Source organism: Aspergillus ochraceoroseus, assembly GCF_002846915.1.
Source record: "Aspergillus ochraceoroseus IBT 24754 chromosome Unknown P175scaffold_2, whole genome shotgun sequence".
NCBI classification, from domain to species: domain Eukaryota; kingdom Fungi; phylum Ascomycota; class Eurotiomycetes; order Eurotiales; family Aspergillaceae; genus Aspergillus; species Aspergillus ochraceoroseus.
The window spans coordinates 2,703,931-2,721,355 of record NW_024468477.1 but is presented as its reverse complement, the minus strand read 5'-3'; the positions used below and the strand labels follow the sequence as shown (position 1 = coordinate 2,721,355).

Here is a 17,425-nt window from a genome sequence, read left to right as displayed (position 1 = left end):
TGAGTGATGTTATAATGCCTGGCATGTTTTATTTAGGTGTTTGTGATTGCATTGGATGGCCTGGGCTATTGGGTTGATGGTGCAAAATTGTCAACATACAACTAGCTGTATAATATGATGTATAAAATAGGAAGGTGTTATATGATACTATGATTTCATTTTTTTAAGTATATACTCGATAACAATATCTCAAGAACATACATACATACATGTAGATAGATCAAATATCCAAGTAAAAGAAAGGTACGACCATTCGGATAAGAGGAGAGAGGAAAGGACATATCCTCCCTATGCCGAGTACTCCGTACTAGTGGTGCTTTTGCTGTTTGGCGGAGGATCTGCAGGAGAAATGTATGTATATATGTATGTATGTATGTGTCTTTTCATTTCTGTCGCTGAGGAAGACGACAATGCAGGACACCGATAGAGGTAAGGAAGGTTAAGGTTCACGAGGAGATAGTGTAGATCAGGGATATCGGCGTTGATTCTTTTGCATTAGGATTATCTCTATATATTCTAATTATGGTTCCTTCTCTCGTGGATGCTGCTCTGGATGTTGGCAATGAATGAATATTGGTATTATGTACGAGGAGAGAGAGGTGATATTGTAAATTCAAAGGAATACAGAGGAGAAAAAAGAAGGAACCCTGTTTCTTTCTAATCCAGAGTAGAGGGGGGGGGAAGAGAGTGAAGCTTTAAGCAACGGCCATCTCAATCTTCTTGCCCTTAACTGACCTCCACTCCACGCAAAGAGCACCGAAAATAGACAGGGACGCCATGGCAACCGCCACGTAATATGTATGTGTCAACGCAGCATTGTAAGCCTCCAACACGACAGGCAGGTACTGCTTCGCGATCAGCGTTTGGATCTGGGTGGCGCCGGTGTCGATAATAGTCTGGGGGTCGAGGCCCTGGACGTGACTCGCGACAATCTGAGACACCAGTTGATTCTGGAAGATATTCTGCGCAACGGCGATAAACAGGGCCCCGCCCAACGTTTGGCTAAACATCATGATCGCAGTGCCAATGGGGATGTCGGCCGCGGGAAGCGACGCCTGAACCGCAACCATCGTCTGCTGCATGCCGCTGCCGACGCCAAAGCCGAAGAGAATCTGGTATCCAATCCACACCGAAGAGCCACTGTCGACCTTGAATGTGGAGATCATGCCAGCGCCAATACTCATGAGAACCGATGAGACCAGCATGAAGGGCGTGTAGTAGCCGACCATGGTAACGACTCCTCCGGCGATCATGGACATAATGACGAGAGAGAGAATCATGGGGAGGTTCATGATTCCGGACTTGACTGCCGACGCGGCCTTGATCGCTTGGAACCAGATAGGGATCTAAACGAAAAGAATCCATATGAGTGCCATCCGGGGCCGGACGAGTCGGGCAATAGTTGGGGGGGGAGGAAAACTTACGTAGTAAACCATCACGAAGAAGGCCGATCCCAAGAAAGCACCGAATATCGCGCTACCCCAGACGTTGCGGTTTTTGAACACCCGGGGAGGAACTGTGGCTCGTTCCTGCTTCCAGATCTGGACCCAGATGAAGCCGATGATCAAGATCCCAAAGACGATAAACAGCGCAATAATCCGCCCACTCCTCCAGGGGTATGTTGTACCTCCCCATTGCAGAGCGAGCAGGAGACAAACCACCCCGGGGATGAAGAGAGCGGTGCCTTCGAGATCCATCTGGCGCAGTTGCTCCAGAAGCGATATATTAAGCTTGTTCTGTTTCCCTGGGGGGGTGAAGAAGAAAACGATGAAGATTGCCGTTACCAACCCAAAAGGCAGGTTGATGTAGAAACACCAGCGCCATGTGACGTGATCGGTAAACGCACCTCCCATCCTGTACACACCAAAATCATATTAATACAATTCCATGCTTGTGACCCTCGATGAATTCGAACTTACAAAGGTCCTGCCACCGAAGCAATACCATACATGGCTCCTAACAGACCCATATAGGCAGGGCGCTGTGCCAGTGGCACCGTCCGACTGACAATCAAGACGGCCCCAGAAAAGATGCCAGCAGATCCGATTCCAGCCACTGCTCGGCCCAGGATCAGTCCAGTCGAGTTGGGGGTGATACCACAGACGAAGGAGCCAAGCTCGAAGATGAAGAGCGCCGTCAGATAGATCCACTTGATCGAATAGAAAGAGTATAGCTTTCCAAAGATGAGTTGCAACGAACTGGTCGTGAGCAGGTAAGCAGCTCCATACCAACCCACATCATCCAGGGCGTGAAATTGATCCCTATGCACTTTGTAAGCAAATTTGTGGCCAAATTGCAGCAGCCAAGCACAGAAGAGGGGGGGGGGGGGGGGGTTAAGTACGTGATTCGAGGGATTGCAGTAGCAATAATTGTATTATCCTGTCAACCCCATTAGCAACCTGAGTATAGGAACCGATTTTTATTGTTGTTTCTTCAACGTGAAGCTGGCATTCATACCAAGGCCATGCAGAAGACCGATAGACATAACGCAATGGTGATCAGGGCAAGTCTCCATTTGGCTGGATACTCCGTCTCTTCGTCCTCTATCTCTTCCGGGGTAGCCTCCGTCACATCTTTTTCTTCAAGTTTAGCAGAGACTGTCGAGTCCAGATTCGAGGACTCGAATGGCTCCACCTGTTTCTCGGAGGTGATCTGTGTCTGCGAAACACGCGTCTCCGCTGAGGAGGTTTCCTTCAAACTACCTTCCTTGCTCATTGTGATTTTATTTGTGCATTCCATGCAATGCCAGCTGAAAAGAGTGACAAGGGAAAAAAAAAAAAAAAAAAAAAAAAAAAAAACCCCCCGTGTCTTTTTGTATCCTGAGAAAAGGACCTGGTCTGATATTTTGTCTCGCCCAGAAAAAAATAAATGAAATAAAATGCTTAAACACAGCCCCTGGATTGGGTGGGTATTTGGCTAAAGTGTCTAAACGGAACGGAACAGCGCCAAAAAAGGGAGCTAATTTTCGAAATAGCCAGCGGGATTGATTTCGATCCAGATCCGACGCAAGGAATCCAGCTCGGACTTAGGCTTTCCGGCATTCCGTTAGACTAGTCGATATATCTCTATTCCACAGTTAGTTATGGATACTCCGAGGTGTTTTAACATGTAACATAGTCCATACTTACTCCGTAGCCGGTCTGTCTTTGTCTCCAGAGTACTGGGTAGTAGTATTTGTGCTCCCTGCGATCTTGTTTGATCTTTGTAGTCACGTGTCTTCCCAATTGGGGGTCTTGGCGGGGGGGTTGCACAGCTCCCGTGAGTTTCCTATTCTGGGTGTCTTGGCACCACTTGCTCCCTTCGACTTCAACAGGCGTTGATATCTAATACGACCTACAAATCTACATATCGCGTGTTTTGGATCGGAGGTGGTGTGTATTTTAATTAGTTCTTGGTGTTCTATCGTTTGATATCGATTTTGCACGGTTTCCGTGTCAAATTCCACCAAAGTAGTTTGGGTTATATATGTATGTCGTCCATTGATATATATTTCGTCTGATATAGTTGACTCAACACACACACCCACGTACACAGATATAACATTACGCCTATACAATGTCTATAGAATGCAGTAGGCTTAAACAATACGACCCGATATAGTCAAACGCAATAATACATCGAAAACAAGTCCAAAGCAGAATCGCCAGGGGGTGATCTACACGAGTAAGACCATTGCCGTGTCGAGATCTATGATAGACAGACAGAAGAATACCGAGGGAGTATATGAATACCTCATGATCAACTGGATGAAAAGCCAGGCTACGTATAGAACCAACCCACACAACGTAACCAAGAACATGCAGCAGCACACACAAAATACAACACCATACGATAAAATATACAAAGGACAGTAAGTAAAATTTTTTTTCTGTTTGTATTCATATCGACCGCGGCATATTATGTTGCACGATCCTATCTGCCTATGGCACCAGCCGAAAGCATGAAGGCTGCTATGATACAGAAAATCAAAGTACGAACACTAGCAGACCAGTAGTGGACGTGTAATAGTAAATAAAAAGTACGTTAAAGCAAACCCAGACCCATGACACTTGTAATAAAAGATCAAGAACACCCCAACGTCCCAGTCATACCGTGAACCAACCCGAAAAAGCAAACCGTCGCGTCACTGCTGCGGAAGGACAACTGACGCGCCGACCGCGCAGGATGGTGGAAAGGAAAACAATGCAGAAACAAAACGCTTAACCACCGAAACCGTAGAGGGTACCTGATTGGATTATTAGAAAAAAAAAAAGTCCAAGCCAAGAGATAGAAAATAGGAGTACTCACGTCCTTGACGCTTCAGGGCGTAGACAACGTCGAGGGAGGTGACGGTCTTGCGCTTAGCGTGTTCAGTGTAGGTGACGGCATCACGGATGACACCCTCGAGGAAGGTCTTGAGGACACCACGGGTCTCCTCGTAGATCATGGCAGAGATACGCTTGACACCACCACGACGAGCGAGACGACGGATAGCGGGCTTAGTGATACCCTGAATGTTGTCACGAAGAATCTTGCGGTGACGCTTAGCGCCACCCTTTCCAAGACCCTTGCCACCTTTGCCGCCTGTTGAAGAAAAGAAACGCGTCAGTTGAAAGCTATTCGACGCGATGAAAGAAGCATAAACAGGCGCCCAAGGAATGTCACTTACGTCCAGACATGTTGATTGAAGATTAGAGATAAGTTTTTTAAGGTTGGTGAAGTGGAGAAATTAACGTCAAATGGACGAAGATGGAATTGATGGGATTAGGAAAGCATATAGGCTTCCACGGGACGAGAGATATTTGTATAGCGAAGATGAGGAGGTGGGGAGAGAATGGGAATCACACACTAAGGGAGTGATCCACCAATCAGCGTTGGTGATCCTCGGGGGCGGGTGACCGGACTAAGTAACGTGACCGCGAAGCAGCTGATTCCGCTGCCCGGAGATTGATCCCAGCGCGACAGCACAAAATTACGCAGATCAATGTTCAGCAAGGTTAAAGTGAATTCCTGAGCATAGGAGAGACCAGTAAGACATCATTGATCAAAGCACATACCATTGCTGAGGTTGGGATCAGGATGTGGCAGGGGGAATTGGAATGCGCAGTAGATCCGTGATCCTGAAAGACTATTGGCTGAACCACGCAGGAGTCTCGCTTAGTGCAGCGCGACACCTGAGGCAGCCTAGCCACCGGCACCCCTTGTCTTTTGATTTTCCTACCAAAAACTTGGCCGCAAAATCACGGCTTATGGTGTGCTGCTTTCCGACCACTTTTTCTGATCAAAGCAATCGGCGCTAAGACCACGCAACTTTGCAGGCAAACCACCAGATCACCACCCACCTTCTCGCTTACTACAAATACCTTCCCCCACCCGCCCCCTCCATCCTTCTTTCATCCATCTATCGTTTCTGTCGACAACCATCTTATCCATCGACATTTTCATCAACGCCATCCCTTTTCCATCCAAAAGTCGACTAATTCTATCAAATCTCATCACCTAAAATGGCTAGAACCAAGCAGACAGCCCGTAAGTCTTCACCTGGCTACCCTTTCTCTCGGTGGCCCACCTAGTCGTCCTGCAACAACTTACTGACTGTCCCGCTATAGGTAAGTCCACTGGTGGCAAGGCCCCCCGTAAGCAGCTCGCCTCCAAGGCCGCCCGTAAGGCCGCCCCCTCCACCGGAGGTGTCAAGAAGCCTCACCGTTATAAGCCTGGTATGTTAAAAAAAAACCCCCAACATCATGTTCTGATGATACATGACACATCGTACTAACCTGTCCAAGGTACCGTCGCTCTCCGTGAGATCCGTCGTTACCAGAAGTCCACTGAGCTTCTGATCCGCAAGCTCCCCTTCCAGCGTCTGGTCCGTGAAATCGCCCAGGATTTCAAGTCCGATCTCCGCTTCCAGTCCTCTGCCATCGGTGCTCTCCAGGAGTCCGTTGAGGCCTACCTCGTCTCTCTCTTTGAGGACACCAACCTGTGCGCCATCCACGCCAAGCGTGTCACCATCCAGTCCAAGGATATCCAGCTCGCCCGCCGTCTCCGTGGTGAGCGTTCTTAGATTCTTTTTTCTGGTTTGGTCTTATGGGAAGGCGATAATGGGGTTCTTTTTTTTTTTTGTCTTTTTCATGACTGGCGATACATGACGGTTTTTCGAATATCAATGGGTTCGGCAATGGGTTTTCGTTGTTTTCTTTTAGCTCGATAAATAGTAGGCTGCCCATCCAGCGGCTGGACGGATTGATCATGGGTGCACTTGAATATGTACATTAAAAGGAAGTTTCTTTTACCTCCCGATGGCGTCGCAGCCGATGACATCCGGTGGCATAGACGCAATTCCAGTATCTATGACAATCAATCCAGTTACCCCGTTCAGTTTAACTGCAGAGTAGACGTGTCCGTGCCGGAATCTGGCCGCATTGGGCTGATGGAGCTGCAGTACGGTCGCAGATGGATATGGACGAGGTCACAATGGATTTGTTCTACGAAGTGCATGATACTAGGTCATTCATCATTTTCAGCAATACACTAATGACCAGACCCTATCCAAAAGCAATTAAAAAGAAAAACCCTATAATCATATAGCCTTCTGTGGATGGATGACTACCTCCTGGGTAGTTAGTAACTAGTTAGCAAAATGCAACTTAATAAAGGAATCAAGAGTGACGCCATGACCCTATCGAGCCACACTCAAGTACGGAGTAACGACATAATAGTATTAGGCTACGGAGTTGCCGACACAGAACAAGCCTCCAGGAAACCCTCCGCTGTTGGCCCACCTGGAACACAAGTATATTATATTATATATATATAATAATATATATTATAGGGCCGATATGGGTTTCGGACTCGGGGATGAAGTCTACCGAGTCACATTAGTGCATAAGCATAGATAGAGATTGATAAACAATCTTACATGTACTCATAATGTGACCGGATTAGTAGATCCTAACTCCGTTCTATCTCTAGTTCTCTACTTGCAGACTTTGCATCCACGAGTCAGTGGCGTCGTCTATGGATCCGCAATTCCAGATTAATGGTGGGGATTCGTGCATAGTAGAAGTAATGCTTCGATCGGTGCCCAAATCATGGCTCAGACTAATCTCGACAATTTATGAAGTCCCAGTAATGAAGAAATTTCTTGCTTTACATGTCTCGACGCTGAATATATATCTAGGTGGGAAAGGTCTGGACTTTGGATGTAGTTATCTGTATTTTTCTATTTTTATGATTATTTCCCCTTCCCTCTTCTTCCTCTCCTTTATCCTACTTCATTCGTTCCTACGACTCTTATAGTCCTTATTCGATCTTACCGCATCCGGATACCCACGATCTTTGATCTTCTTTACAGTTACAGTTACAACTTACAACCCTCTCATCTCGATAACTATCGCTGATCTTCCTCTTTCTTTCCTACTCTTCGTCAACTCTTGCCATGGTGGATGGCCAGGGTAGCCCTACTGGGGCCTCCAAGGTTGAGGCCCCCGCCAGTCGACATATCCCCTACTGGCGCCTCGTGGCCGAGCAAGGGATCGTGACACAGGAGGTCATCGATTTCCCATATCCGGGGTCTGGCACAGAAGAAGACCCTTACGCCATCACCTGGATCCCCGAAGATCCTCGCAATCCCATGTTGTTCAGTCCCTTCGTAAAGTGGTTCATCACCATGATGGCTGCGATTTCGACCCTGGCGGTTGCACTGGTCTCATCTGCATATACTGGCGGTGTGGCCGAGATCGAAAGACAATTCCATATTGGCACTGAGGTGGTCACTCTGGGGGTGTCGCTGTTCGTGGCCGGGTTTGCAGTGGGTATGTGTCGCATCTCCTCTCGTCATTCGAGTCGTCTTCGCAACTAACCAGGACCGACCAGGTCCCCTGCTCTGGGCCCCCTTGAGTGAAATGTTCGGCCGTCAAATCGTTTACTTCTTCACCTACATGGCGCTTGCAGCTTTCAACTGCGGAACTGCAGGAGCCCAAAACGCGTGGACTCTGATTATCCTTCGATTTTTCGCTGGCGCTTTCGGTTCTTCGCCTCTCACCAACGCCGGTGGTGTCATTGCCGATATGTTCCCTGCCAAGGAAAGAGGTGTTGCCATGAGTCTGTTCGCCGCTGCTCCGTTCCTAGGTATGTTTCGTCCGCTCTGAACCTCCCCAGGGAAAGACTGACAAGTTCTTTTTATCTAGGCCCCGTCCTCGGCCCAATCATCGGCGGATTCCTGGGCATGAATGCAGGCTGGAGATGGGTGATGGGGTTCCTGGGGATTTTCTCAGGGGCGCTCTGGATAGCGGGATCCCTCCTGATCCCGGAGACCTATGCTCCAGTTCTTCTTCGTCGTCGCGCCGAAAAGCTGTCCAAACTCTCCGGCAAGGTGTACTACAGCAAGCTGGACATCGATCGGGGCAAAGTCAGCGTCGGGGAAGCGTTCAAGACCTCGCTCTCCCGTCCATGGATACTGCTGTTCCGCGAGCCCATCGTGTTTCTGCTTTCGCTGTACATGGCCATTGTTTATGGAACCTTGTACATGCTCTTCGCCGCTTACCCAATTGTCTTCCAGGGTTATCGTCACTGGAATCAGGGCGTTGGCTCACTTCCATTTTTGGGAATCATGGTCGGTATGCTTGCTGCCGTCGTATACAGTATTTGGGACAACAAACGATATGTGCGCGCGGAGGAGAAGCATGGCGGCTTCGCCCCTCCCGAGTCGCGTCTCCCTCCTTGTATGCTGGCCTCTGTCGCGATCCCCGTCGGCCTTTTCTGGTTTGCTTGGACCAATTACCCGTCTATCCACTGGATGGCTAGCATTGCTGCTGGGGCTCCGTTTGGGTTTGGTATGGTGCTGGTGTTCTTGAGTATCATGAGCTACCTGATCGATACCTACACGATCTTTGCTGCTTCGGTTCTGGCCGCCAACTCTGTTCTGCGATCCATCTTTGGTGCCGTGTTCCCGTTGTTCACCACCTACATGTACCAAAACCTGGGTATTCACTGGGCCTCTTCGATCCCCGCCTTCCTTGCGCTCGCGTGTGTCCCCTTCCCCTTCCTGTTCTACAAGTACGGCTCGGCTATCCGTCTTCGTTGCAAGTACGCCGCCCAGTCGGATGCTTTCATGCGCAAGATGATGCAGCAGATGATTCAAAAGGTTGAGGCAGAGGAGGAGGAGCAAGCCGTGGAGGGAGAACCCGAAAAGTTCGACCGCACCGAAGCCGTAGCTCCCGCCAATGAGGACGACGGAGAGAGCTCCGAAGCCGAGTCGAACGTGGATGAACTTCCTGCTATGCACCAGATCCGCAGCAAGGCATCTATCCGCACTGTCGCTTCTCACCGATCGCTGTACGAGGCCAACCCCTATGACATCGACCGCGTCAACACCCGCGAGTCGTTCAAATAATCAACTTCCCCCTTCTTTTCTTTTTTCTTTTGCTTCCCCCACCCCCAAATTTGTTACAATATCCCGGTACATAATTTTTAGTATCTATTTACATCTTCTCTGATACCATTTTTTTTTTTTTTTTTGAACTTGTGTGACGCGAGAGACGATCGACGGAGGGAAAAGTTGATTTGATTTGCATTGAGCCTGTTGTCGCATTTCGCATTGCATTTGTTGAGTGTTGATATACCCTGGATGATAGACGAAAGAGTTGATTGGACTTGGAGAAGGCACGATCTCCAAATAATAAGAAAGATATTTTACTAGAGTTTTGTTCGAATTGTATAAGTATGTGGAGTTCCTGTTTTCTCCGATTGGAAGTTATCACCGATTGTTGGTAAGCACGATTTCTTAAATAACTAATTAACTAACTAACTACTGTCATTCTGGATTATCATGGAATAGACCGTTTTGACACCTCCTTTTCTTATATCCATCGCATCAAGATGAGACACCCTCTCTTCCTCCGCCGAACCCCATTCCCATCTCCGCGACCGCGATTACCTTCACGACGATACCAGTCTTCTTCCCCGTCCAACCCCGAACCTGCTCCTCAGAAAAGCACTACAACTTCGCCCTCGAATACTTCCTCACGGGCGCATTCTCCAATTTCACCACCACCGGCAGCCCCGGCCCAATCTGGATCTCGATCCCTAAGTCAGATTATTCAGGCTGGTCCCTTGGGGAGACTCGGACGATCGTACTCGCGATTCCAGGATAGGCGGCCTTACCTGACGCAAGTATGTAGTTCGATTGTCGTGTACCTGTGTGGTGATTTGAGCGCACAACTGCTGTTCCCGCCGGAGACCGCTACAACAGAGTCTGGGATGGAGACGGGAGGATATGACCCGTGGAGGACAATGCGCCATTTAGTGGTGGGTATTGGGTCCAGCATCCCAACGTATAACTGGTAAGCCGGGGGTTTTTTTTTTTTTTTCCCAGGTGCATGCCGCGATCTGACGGGAATGCGAATGCAATCAAATTCACACAGGTTCATGTTCCTCCACCGCAACTTCAACTTCGCCTCCAAATTCCTCTCCATCCTCACCAAAGTCTGCGTTCAACAGGCGGTCTTCACTCCCGTCTTCAACACCTACTTCTTCAGCGTGCACTCGCTCCTTTCCGGCGCATCGCTCGAGGAGACTCTCGAGCGCCTGAAAGTCGCCCTGCCTGTGAGTATTGTCAACAGCCTTAAGCTCTGGCCTGCTGTGACGGCGTTCAGCTTCATGTACGTGCCGCCGCAGTTCCGGAGTATCTTCTCGGGGTGTATTGCCGTTGGGTGGCAGACGTATCTGAGCTGGTTGAATCAGAAAGCGGCCAGGGAGGTTGAAGCTGAGTTGGCGGAGCTGGTTCTCGTCTCCTAGGGTTGATTCGCCGGGCTGTGGTTTGGGATAGAATATAGATTAGCGTTTTTGGCAATAGAATACACTCCCTGAGGTTTCTTTGAGTGCTGGTCATTGTATTTTGCCTGTCGAGTTGAAAGTAAAGGATTGCTCACTTAACTGGACTATTTTATTTATTTATTCGGATATGTATTCCCCACAAGGCGGGTTGGGTTGGGTTGGGTTGGGTTAATTCCTCCGCCCCCCCCCCCCCCAGGACTCATAAATAACTGTTACAACTTACAACTTCCATCTCTACACCACGAACTTCAAAACACATACATCCATACTCTCTCTACACTGAAGCTAAGGCATGTCATGTCCGCCATTACCGCCCTATAACCCTGCACGAGACGACGACCCCGTACTTCGCATCGCCCGAAATCCAGTGAACGCCAACAGAAAGAGGAGCAGCAGCAGCAGCAGCAGCAGCAGCGACTACGGATCAGATTTCAGTCCTGATGAAGCGGAGCTGCTGAACGAGATACTTGCGCAGGTTGACGCTGACGCTGACGCTGACGCTGACGCTGACGCGACAGGTCGGGTGACGACTCTCCTCCAGGCACCACCGCGGCAGGGTTCGGGTTCTGTGGTCCGGGACATTGAGGATTGCGGCGAGGATGTTTCGCAGGCTTGGGTGCCGCGGGTTTTGGGGCGGGAGAGGAAGAAGAAGAAGAAGAAGCCCGTGTGGCAGGTTCGGAGGGGGATTGCAGATAAGACAGGTTTCATTGGCGCGGCTGGTGAGGGTTCCTGTTGTTGTTGTTTTTTTAACTGTGCGGATACGATACTGTGGGCTCTCTGTGGTCTGCGTTTCGTGGCTACTTGGGTTAGGAAACTGAAACTGACGGTTCTGACTATAAGCGTTTAGTGGAGCATCCCGATTCCACGGAAGGTCGCGAGCGCCAACGCGAGAGGGACGTAGCTCGTGAGAAAGCTTGCACTGCTGATGAGGTGGTGGCCGTGGCGGAGACGCGAACGCCCCTGGAGCGGTTTAGACGCCCGCCTAACAAGGCCTTTTCGGTAACGGATCTTGTCTCTCCGGCGTGGTGCGAAGTGCAGTATTGGTATACGCTCACTAAGCATGGGAGAAAACGGAGGACACCGGCAATGAAGCAGGGCAGTACGATACATAAGTCGCTCGAGGACGAGATATACACTACGGTGCAGGTGGAGATTACAACCAAGGAAGACGCGCTGGCGCTGCGGATGTGGAATGTCATACAGGGGCTGCGCACGTTGAGGGACTACGGGATCACTCGCGAGCTGGAGATTTGGGGCATAGTCGATGGGGAGTTGGTTACGGGGGTGATCGATCAGCTCTCGTATGAGTGTCCGGATCAAGAGCTCGAGGCCTCGGCGGCGTCGCATTATGCGGAGGTTGCAGCCTCGAGGGTCGTCATGCCCGAGTATCAGATGTCGTTGACAGATTATCTGCTGTCCCCTGCGCAAGGCGGGAGGAGGCTTTCTGATTTGTCGCACCATGCTGAGCTTGACCCGTTGACGGAGCCGGCTGGCAGCCAGTCGTCTACTGAGATTCCGCATCTACCCCGGATCTATATGACGGATATAAAGACGAGAGGCAGCCAGTCCATCCCCACAGTCAAGAGCTCGTCGTTCCGGCCCACGATGCTCCAGCTCCAACTATACTACCACATGCTCAACCGGCTGGCCACCAGCGACGAAGTCACCATCGAGATGCTCGCCGCGCGGTACGACCTCGACCCCGAACGCAACTTCACCGACGCCTTCATCAGCGAAGTCGGCTCTCTCAATGACCGATTCTTCGACGCGCCCTCCTCCCTCGAATTCGACCCGGATTTTATCCCTACGCCCGAGGACGCGACCACGCGACCCCATCGTCACAACAACTCACCCCAACCATCTTCCGAGACAAACTGCCCCCCCTCCGCAAGCCAGGACTCCACCAGCATCCTTCTCAGCAACAACAACCTCACCCGTCTCTGGAAGCTCATGAAAGACCAGCTCCGCCTGACCTTCCTCCCGCCCCCTCAATCATCCGTCTCTGTGGCGCCCTCCATCCCCTCGGAATTCCAACCTCCCATGCTCGAATCCTACCCCACCGTCGTCTCCCCGCTCCTAACCGCACGGTATCTCTCCTCGGCCCCAACCGCGGACCGCCACTCCCGCGTCCTAGGCAGCCGATCTTTCCTCTTCGACCCCGACTCCCTGCAATCCTATCTCTCCGACCAACTGGATTGGTGGCGCGGCCTGCGGACCCCGCGCGGCGTCGAAGTCATGGAAACCTGGAAGTGTCGGATCTGCGAGTTCCAGGATGAATGTGAATGGCGTCGTGAGCGGGAGTGGGCGTATGCGCGGAGGAAACAGGGGGTCTAAACTCTTAAACTCGTAGTTTTCTTTTACATCTTCTTGTCTCTCTCTCTTTTTTTTTTTTTTTTTTTTTTTTTCTGGTGATATTAATATATATAACGATGCAGTGGAAGGGTGGTTTTTGTGGGTGTTTGGGATACATTAACATGAAACATGCAGTGCTCCATATAGTTGTATGGATATCTGAAATGAAATGTGAATAGTGATCTAAGACTAACACACACACACACACACACGTAGTTATATAAAATGTCTAACTAAGGGATTCTACTACGGAGTAAGGAGTACGGATACGGAGTTGGATACTACCAAGGATACCTACGGACATCGTCCTCCCGGTCCAAATCCAACCCCGCAGCAACCTGCTCCTCATGCCTCTGATCCAAATACTCCAGCAACACCGCCTCGTACCTCTCTCTCCCCTTATACCGTGACACATCGGCCCCCCAGCTGCGGACCGCGGAGGCCAACCGCCCAGGCACATAGGGCTCCGCCGCAACGGCGACGACGGGCTCGAAATAAGTGCGGATGGTGAAGACGACGGCGCCCGAGCGGGGCAGCCTGCGCAGCGACTGGCGCTCGGAGCGGAAATAGTGGTGGCGGATGGCCCTGTTCTTTTCGGCCGTGCTCCACGAGACGCTGCTGCTGCTGCTGGCGGCGGCGTCTTCGGCGCCGATGCTATGCGACCAGGCGAGACCGTCGTCGACCTGGAGGAAGTAGTTGTGCCGGAGGACGGGGTCCTCGGGTCGAAGCCGGCGGAAGAAGTTCATCATGCCCCTTTCCAGCCTTTCTGTGTACTGGGGGACGTCGCCCGAGGTGTGGATTTCCGATAGCCGCATGCCGTATTTGTCGCTGAGGCGCCAGAACCCGGCGAGGAGGATGGCCCCCGCCAGCAGGTAGTATTCTCCGTCGGGCTTCTCGATCATCAGCGCGAGGTCGTCTTGGACGAGGCGGGCGCAGGTCATCATGGGGTCTTCGGGGAGCGGACGTTGGGTGATGTTGAAGGTTTCGTGCGTGATTGTGTTGGTGATTCCGACGGCGGTTTTTTGGAACATTGTTGGGTAGCGTTCTGGGAGGTAGGAGCATCTGTTTTTTTTTTTTTTTTTTTTTTTTTTTTTTTTTTTTTTCTTTCTTAGTATGGTTCTCTTCTTCTATGGATATCTCTTTGGAGATAGGTGGCGTACAGTTCTTCCAGGAGCTCGATTGCAGCGTCCCATGCTTCGGGGCCGGTTTTGCAGCATTTATCGCCGCGTTCTTGGATTCTTTGCGCTTTGTCTGCATGGTACCGTAGGTAGTGATTGTCAAGCTCTATATGTGATCAGTAACTCATGTCTGTTTGTCTTGCTCGATGGCTTACCGATCCATTCGTCCCATTTCATACTCCTTAAACCCATCGTGACGAAATACTTCCTGGGGATTATCTTAGCTTGATTGCGATGCGCGTGGCAGACAGCTTACGGTCCATATCTGAATGGTCGGTACGGAATTGGCTTTGTCTTGTGGACGTCCCAGTCAGGGAATGGTGACGCTGGTGGTCTTTGGAAGTCGGATGGAATCCATTCTTGCAAGGGTTAGCTTGCGTGTCTGCAAATTATGGGATGGCTTCCTACCTCCGTATTTTCTAGGGGGCTTTTGGAATTTAGATCCCTGCGAGGAGTTCTTTTTGCCTGGTGTAGACTGTCCCCAGATCTTCCGCCGTTGAAGGATCGTGGCGATGATCCATACACAGACGGTGGTTACGGCGGCGGCGGCGGCGGCAACATACTTGATATGATACTGAGCTAGATGGAACGTCTCTGGAATCATGGTGTTGTGCGAGGTAGAAGCATAAGACCGAAAGAATGACAATCTACCGGATCTCTAGGCGAATCCTCAAGGAAAGAAGGCGATTTTAAAAAAACGATCGATGGTCATTATTATTGGTACCGGTCGTCATTCATTACACACCAGGGCAGATTGATTTCATTGCCCTTTCTGTTAATCGGATGCGACCTGGCAGAGTACTGAAAGCCGTGAAAGTCGGGACTATTATCGCCATTCCGCCCAAGTGGCATTTCCCCGCGAATGAAATGATTGACTGATCTAGTTCAAAGACTCCTCAAGGTGCATTCCATTAGTTGTCCGTGTTGCTGCTTGAGGGCTGGGGATTTTTTTGCCGCTTCAGGTAAAGCCGCGCAGCAGCCGTTATGTGTCTTATGTCGGTGAGATCGCTATCGCCAGACAGATAGGGTGCAATAATCAGAAGTTAATGACATTTTTTTTTTCGGTTTATGTACAGTGTCTTGCGTAGATAGGATGGGTTATTCGACTATTTCCTCTCCTACTCGGGTTTTTGTGTCCGTGGTACGCCGCCGTAGGAGACAATATTGTCCCCATTTTCTTCGAAAACGATCTGGCATAATCGGCAGATCAGGAATCCAGATGAGACGACCCAGAAGGCTCGTTTGAGATGCATCAAGAAAAGCCTTGCATGACATTTCTTCCCACTCTGTTTGATTTTGTACATAATTAGGCTCCAGCTCGGAGGCTTCGTGACTGGGGAAATATGAGTCCACGAGGAAGGAACACTGCGAGATGTCGGTCTAGAAAAATATCAGTCTCTACTGGCTAAGCCGCTTTTTCGAAGGACTTACGTATTTCCCAGCGTCTTCCTCATTGCGATCGTTCATGCCCTCTGGAACCCTCGAGGCACCCTCAAGGAGAGCTGAATAAGTTGGCGCGTCGGGGAACTCCCCAGGTAGTAATCCACGGAATTCACTTCGGATAAATTTGGCTCGCATGCCATCTGGGAGAAAGAATGATGATGGAAACCGGTACCACTCCTTGCCAAAACATACAATATCCCCCGCATGAGCTACCCCGGGTTGTTCGAACGGCTCAAACACCTTTAACGGCGCATTGTACGCAGTAATCATACCAAGACTCCTCAGGAGGCCACCGTTGATAGCAACTAGAATCACAGACATCACGGCGGCGAGCTTAACCTTTGCAGGAACCCGGCCAATCAGCTCTTTAGGGTTGTTAGAACCGATAAATGCGAGCACCATGTGGAAAGCAATGGCCGCATTGAGGGCCAGGAATGGATATGCTGGGTACATAAACCTCTCTTCCTTGTGGGGTTGTACAGTGAAGATCGCAAACCACATATAAAACGGCATGATAAGAGTGACAGTCCTGAGCAGGGTCTCGAGGCTTGTGGATCGGGCTCGGAATATTGCCTGCAGTAGTAGCAATGGCCCCACAAAGATCCCAAAAATGAACCAAACATTAAAATTCAGGAGGAGGTTCTTGATATAGAACGTCCAGGGTTCGGTACCAAAGATGTCTGGCCCTCTGCCTTCTCCCCCAAATACGTTGTATGCGACGATGTTCCACGGAACAACGGTTAGTTTTCCAAGGAAAACATAGTCGACAGCAACTTCCAGGGCCTGATTTCAGTTAGTTCGAGGAGACTGATGCATGAATGGGGTGAAAAGCGTACTAGAATCGCCAGGCACCTCAGCCCCCCATTGAAAACATCAAAGCAGAATTTCCCTAAATTTGCCGAGAGGAAGCTCAGGACAGCTTCCTCAAAAAGCAGAGGAAGCACTAGAGCTCCTGCAAACGGCCAACCGACAATCGCACCCAAGCCAAACCACATAATCCCTTCCGCTGTTTTCTGGCCCCCTTTCCAATCCAAGAAAGCAGCCAGGCCGAGCATGGATGTATACATCGAAAAACTGGACGGGAGGAATGAAGATGAGGCATGGAACATGCCTGGACTAAAAGCGACAATCATAATAAAGATAAGTCCGATTCTTGGGCTCAGTGTGCGGCAGATGGCGGAATAAAGTCTGGTCTGGCAGGCGGCGCATACTATAGCCAGGAATAGTCGGATGATATAAAACCCCGCGGATTTATCAAATGCTAGGGAAGCCACTTTCCCTACAATGCTATGGAGAGAAATGTATAACCAGCTCCGAATCGAATAGACCGGCGAGTACTCCCAGGTTTGAAGCCCATATCCGTAATCGAGGTAGTGCGTCGGCTCCCAGAAGTTGAAGACCTCATCACAGTCTTGGATAGGGGCTAGAAAAGCTGCAATTCCATTGGATACAAGGCATACATAGAGCGTGATATTCAAAGGCAGATAGAAGGGGACCGGTCGAAGGGTACTGCAGCTAACATTAGTTGGACTGGAGTAGCAACAATTGGAGGGTATTTACCGTGGCTTTGTCCCCGACACAGCCTCCCCCTGCGATTCTGCTGAGCCTTTAGTTTGTTTCCGAGCAGGCGCCATTAT

The 17,425-nt window shown here is 50.2% G+C and overlaps 7 protein-coding genes across 7 annotated transcripts; 4 read left to right on the top strand and 3 right to left on the bottom strand.

Moving 5' to 3' along the window:
- Positions 1-473: 473 nt before the first annotated feature.
- P175DRAFT_0499634 (MDR family MFS transporter) lies at positions 474-2,777 on the bottom strand. The gene is made up of 5 exons (XM_040896777.1): positions 2,458-2,777; positions 2,342-2,379; positions 1,920-2,261; positions 1,425-1,854; positions 474-1,346 (listed from the first exon to the last, which is right to left on the bottom strand). The coding sequence occupies exons 1-5, from the start codon at positions 2,713-2,715 to the stop codon at positions 696-698; spliced, it is 1,719 nt and encodes a 572-aa protein (XP_040754466.1). The 5' UTR covers positions 2,716-2,777; the 3' UTR covers positions 474-695.
- A 1,078-nt stretch (positions 2,778-3,855) lies between these two features.
- On the bottom strand, positions 3,856-4,713 carry P175DRAFT_0499633 (histone H4). Its single transcript, XM_040896776.1, has 3 exons — positions 4,649-4,713; positions 4,288-4,563; positions 3,856-4,225 (listed from the first exon to the last, which is right to left on the bottom strand). The coding sequence occupies exons 1-3, from the start codon at positions 4,656-4,658 to the stop codon at positions 4,200-4,202; spliced, it is 312 nt and encodes a 103-aa protein (XP_040754465.1). The 5' UTR covers positions 4,659-4,713; the 3' UTR covers positions 3,856-4,199.
- A 434-nt stretch (positions 4,714-5,147) lies between these two features.
- Positions 5,148-6,144, top strand: hhtA (histone H3). The gene is made up of 4 exons (XM_040892464.1): positions 5,148-5,231; positions 5,298-5,508; positions 5,589-5,696; positions 5,766-6,144. The coding sequence occupies exons 2-4, from the start codon at positions 5,484-5,486 to the stop codon at positions 6,041-6,043; spliced, it is 411 nt and encodes a 136-aa protein (XP_040754464.1). The 5' UTR covers positions 5,148-5,231; positions 5,298-5,483; the 3' UTR covers positions 6,044-6,144.
- A 508-nt stretch (positions 6,145-6,652) lies between these two features.
- On the top strand, positions 6,653-9,373 carry P175DRAFT_0507816 (MFS transporter; the record flags this gene model as incomplete). The annotated part of the gene is made up of 4 exons (XM_040898295.1): positions 6,653-6,676; positions 7,463-7,793; positions 7,855-8,109; positions 8,169-9,373. 4 exons carry the CDS (start codon positions 6,653-6,655, stop codon positions 9,371-9,373), a joined length of 1,815 nt encoding a protein of 604 aa, XP_040754463.1.
- Positions 9,374-9,909: 536 nt separating this feature from the next.
- P175DRAFT_0414789 (Mpv17/PMP22 family protein) lies at positions 9,910-10,746 on the top strand (the record flags this gene model as incomplete). The annotated part of the gene is made up of 2 exons (XM_040893069.1): positions 9,910-10,322; positions 10,404-10,746. Coding segments are annotated over 2 exons (756 nt in total), but the record flags the coding sequence as incomplete, so codon positions are not given.
- A 482-nt stretch (positions 10,747-11,228) lies between these two features.
- P175DRAFT_0499628 (exonuclease V) lies at positions 11,229-13,220 on the top strand. The gene is made up of 2 exons (XM_040896775.1): positions 11,229-11,533; positions 11,655-13,220. The coding sequence occupies exons 1-2, from the start codon at positions 11,415-11,417 to the stop codon at positions 13,147-13,149; spliced, it is 1,614 nt and encodes a 537-aa protein (XP_040754461.1). The 5' UTR covers positions 11,229-11,414; the 3' UTR covers positions 13,150-13,220.
- A 228-nt stretch (positions 13,221-13,448) lies between these two features.
- P175DRAFT_0507812 (uncharacterized protein) lies at positions 13,449-17,422 on the bottom strand (the record flags this gene model as incomplete). Its single annotated transcript, XM_040898294.1, has 8 exons — positions 13,449-14,229; positions 14,328-14,451; positions 14,501-14,553; positions 14,602-14,704; positions 15,491-15,725; positions 15,777-16,571; positions 16,625-17,297; positions 17,349-17,422. The coding sequence occupies 8 exons, from the start codon at positions 17,420-17,422 to the stop codon at positions 13,449-13,451; spliced, it is 2,838 nt and encodes a 945-aa protein (XP_040754460.1).
- Between the last annotated feature and the right edge of the window lie 3 nt (positions 17,423-17,425).

What these genes read in the sequence shown, in the direction of transcription:
- P175DRAFT_0499634 (XM_040896777.1), bottom strand. Translation starts at nt 2,715, where the DNA reads ATGAGCAAGGAAGGTAGTTTGAAGGAAACCTCCTCAGCGGAGACGCGT. An exon ending in CGGTCTTCTGCATGGCCTTG is followed by an intron (nt 2,380 to 2,457) that starts GTATGAATGCCA and finishes TGGGGTTGACAG; the next exon opens with GATAATACAATTATTGCTAC. An exon ending in ACTGCAATCCCTCGAATCAC is followed by an intron (nt 2,262 to 2,341) that starts GTACTTAACCCC and finishes CAAAGTGCATAG; the next exon opens with GGATCAATTTCACGCCCTGG.
- P175DRAFT_0499633 (XM_040896776.1), bottom strand. An exon ending in CGCCCTGAAGCGTCAAGGAC is followed by an intron (nt 4,226 to 4,287) that starts GTGAGTACTCCT and finishes TAATCCAATCAG; the next exon opens with GTACCCTCTACGGTTTCGGT.
- hhtA (XM_040892464.1), top strand. Translation starts at nt 5,484, where the DNA reads ATGGCTAGAACCAAGCAGACAGCCC. An exon ending in TAGAACCAAGCAGACAGCCC is followed by an intron (nt 5,509 to 5,588) that starts GTAAGTCTTCAC and finishes GTCCCGCTATAG; the next exon opens with GTAAGTCCACTGGTGGCAAG. An exon ending in GCCTCACCGTTATAAGCCTG is followed by an intron (nt 5,697 to 5,765) that starts GTATGTTAAAAA and finishes AACCTGTCCAAG; the next exon opens with GTACCGTCGCTCTCCGTGAG.
- P175DRAFT_0499628 (XM_040896775.1), top strand. Translation starts at nt 11,415, where the DNA reads ATGTTTCGCAGGCTTGGGTGCCGCGGGTTTTGGGGCGGGAGAGGAAGA. An exon ending in CAGGTTTCATTGGCGCGGCT is followed by an intron (nt 11,534 to 11,654) that starts GGTGAGGGTTCC and finishes TTCTGACTATAA; the next exon opens with GCGTTTAGTGGAGCATCCCG.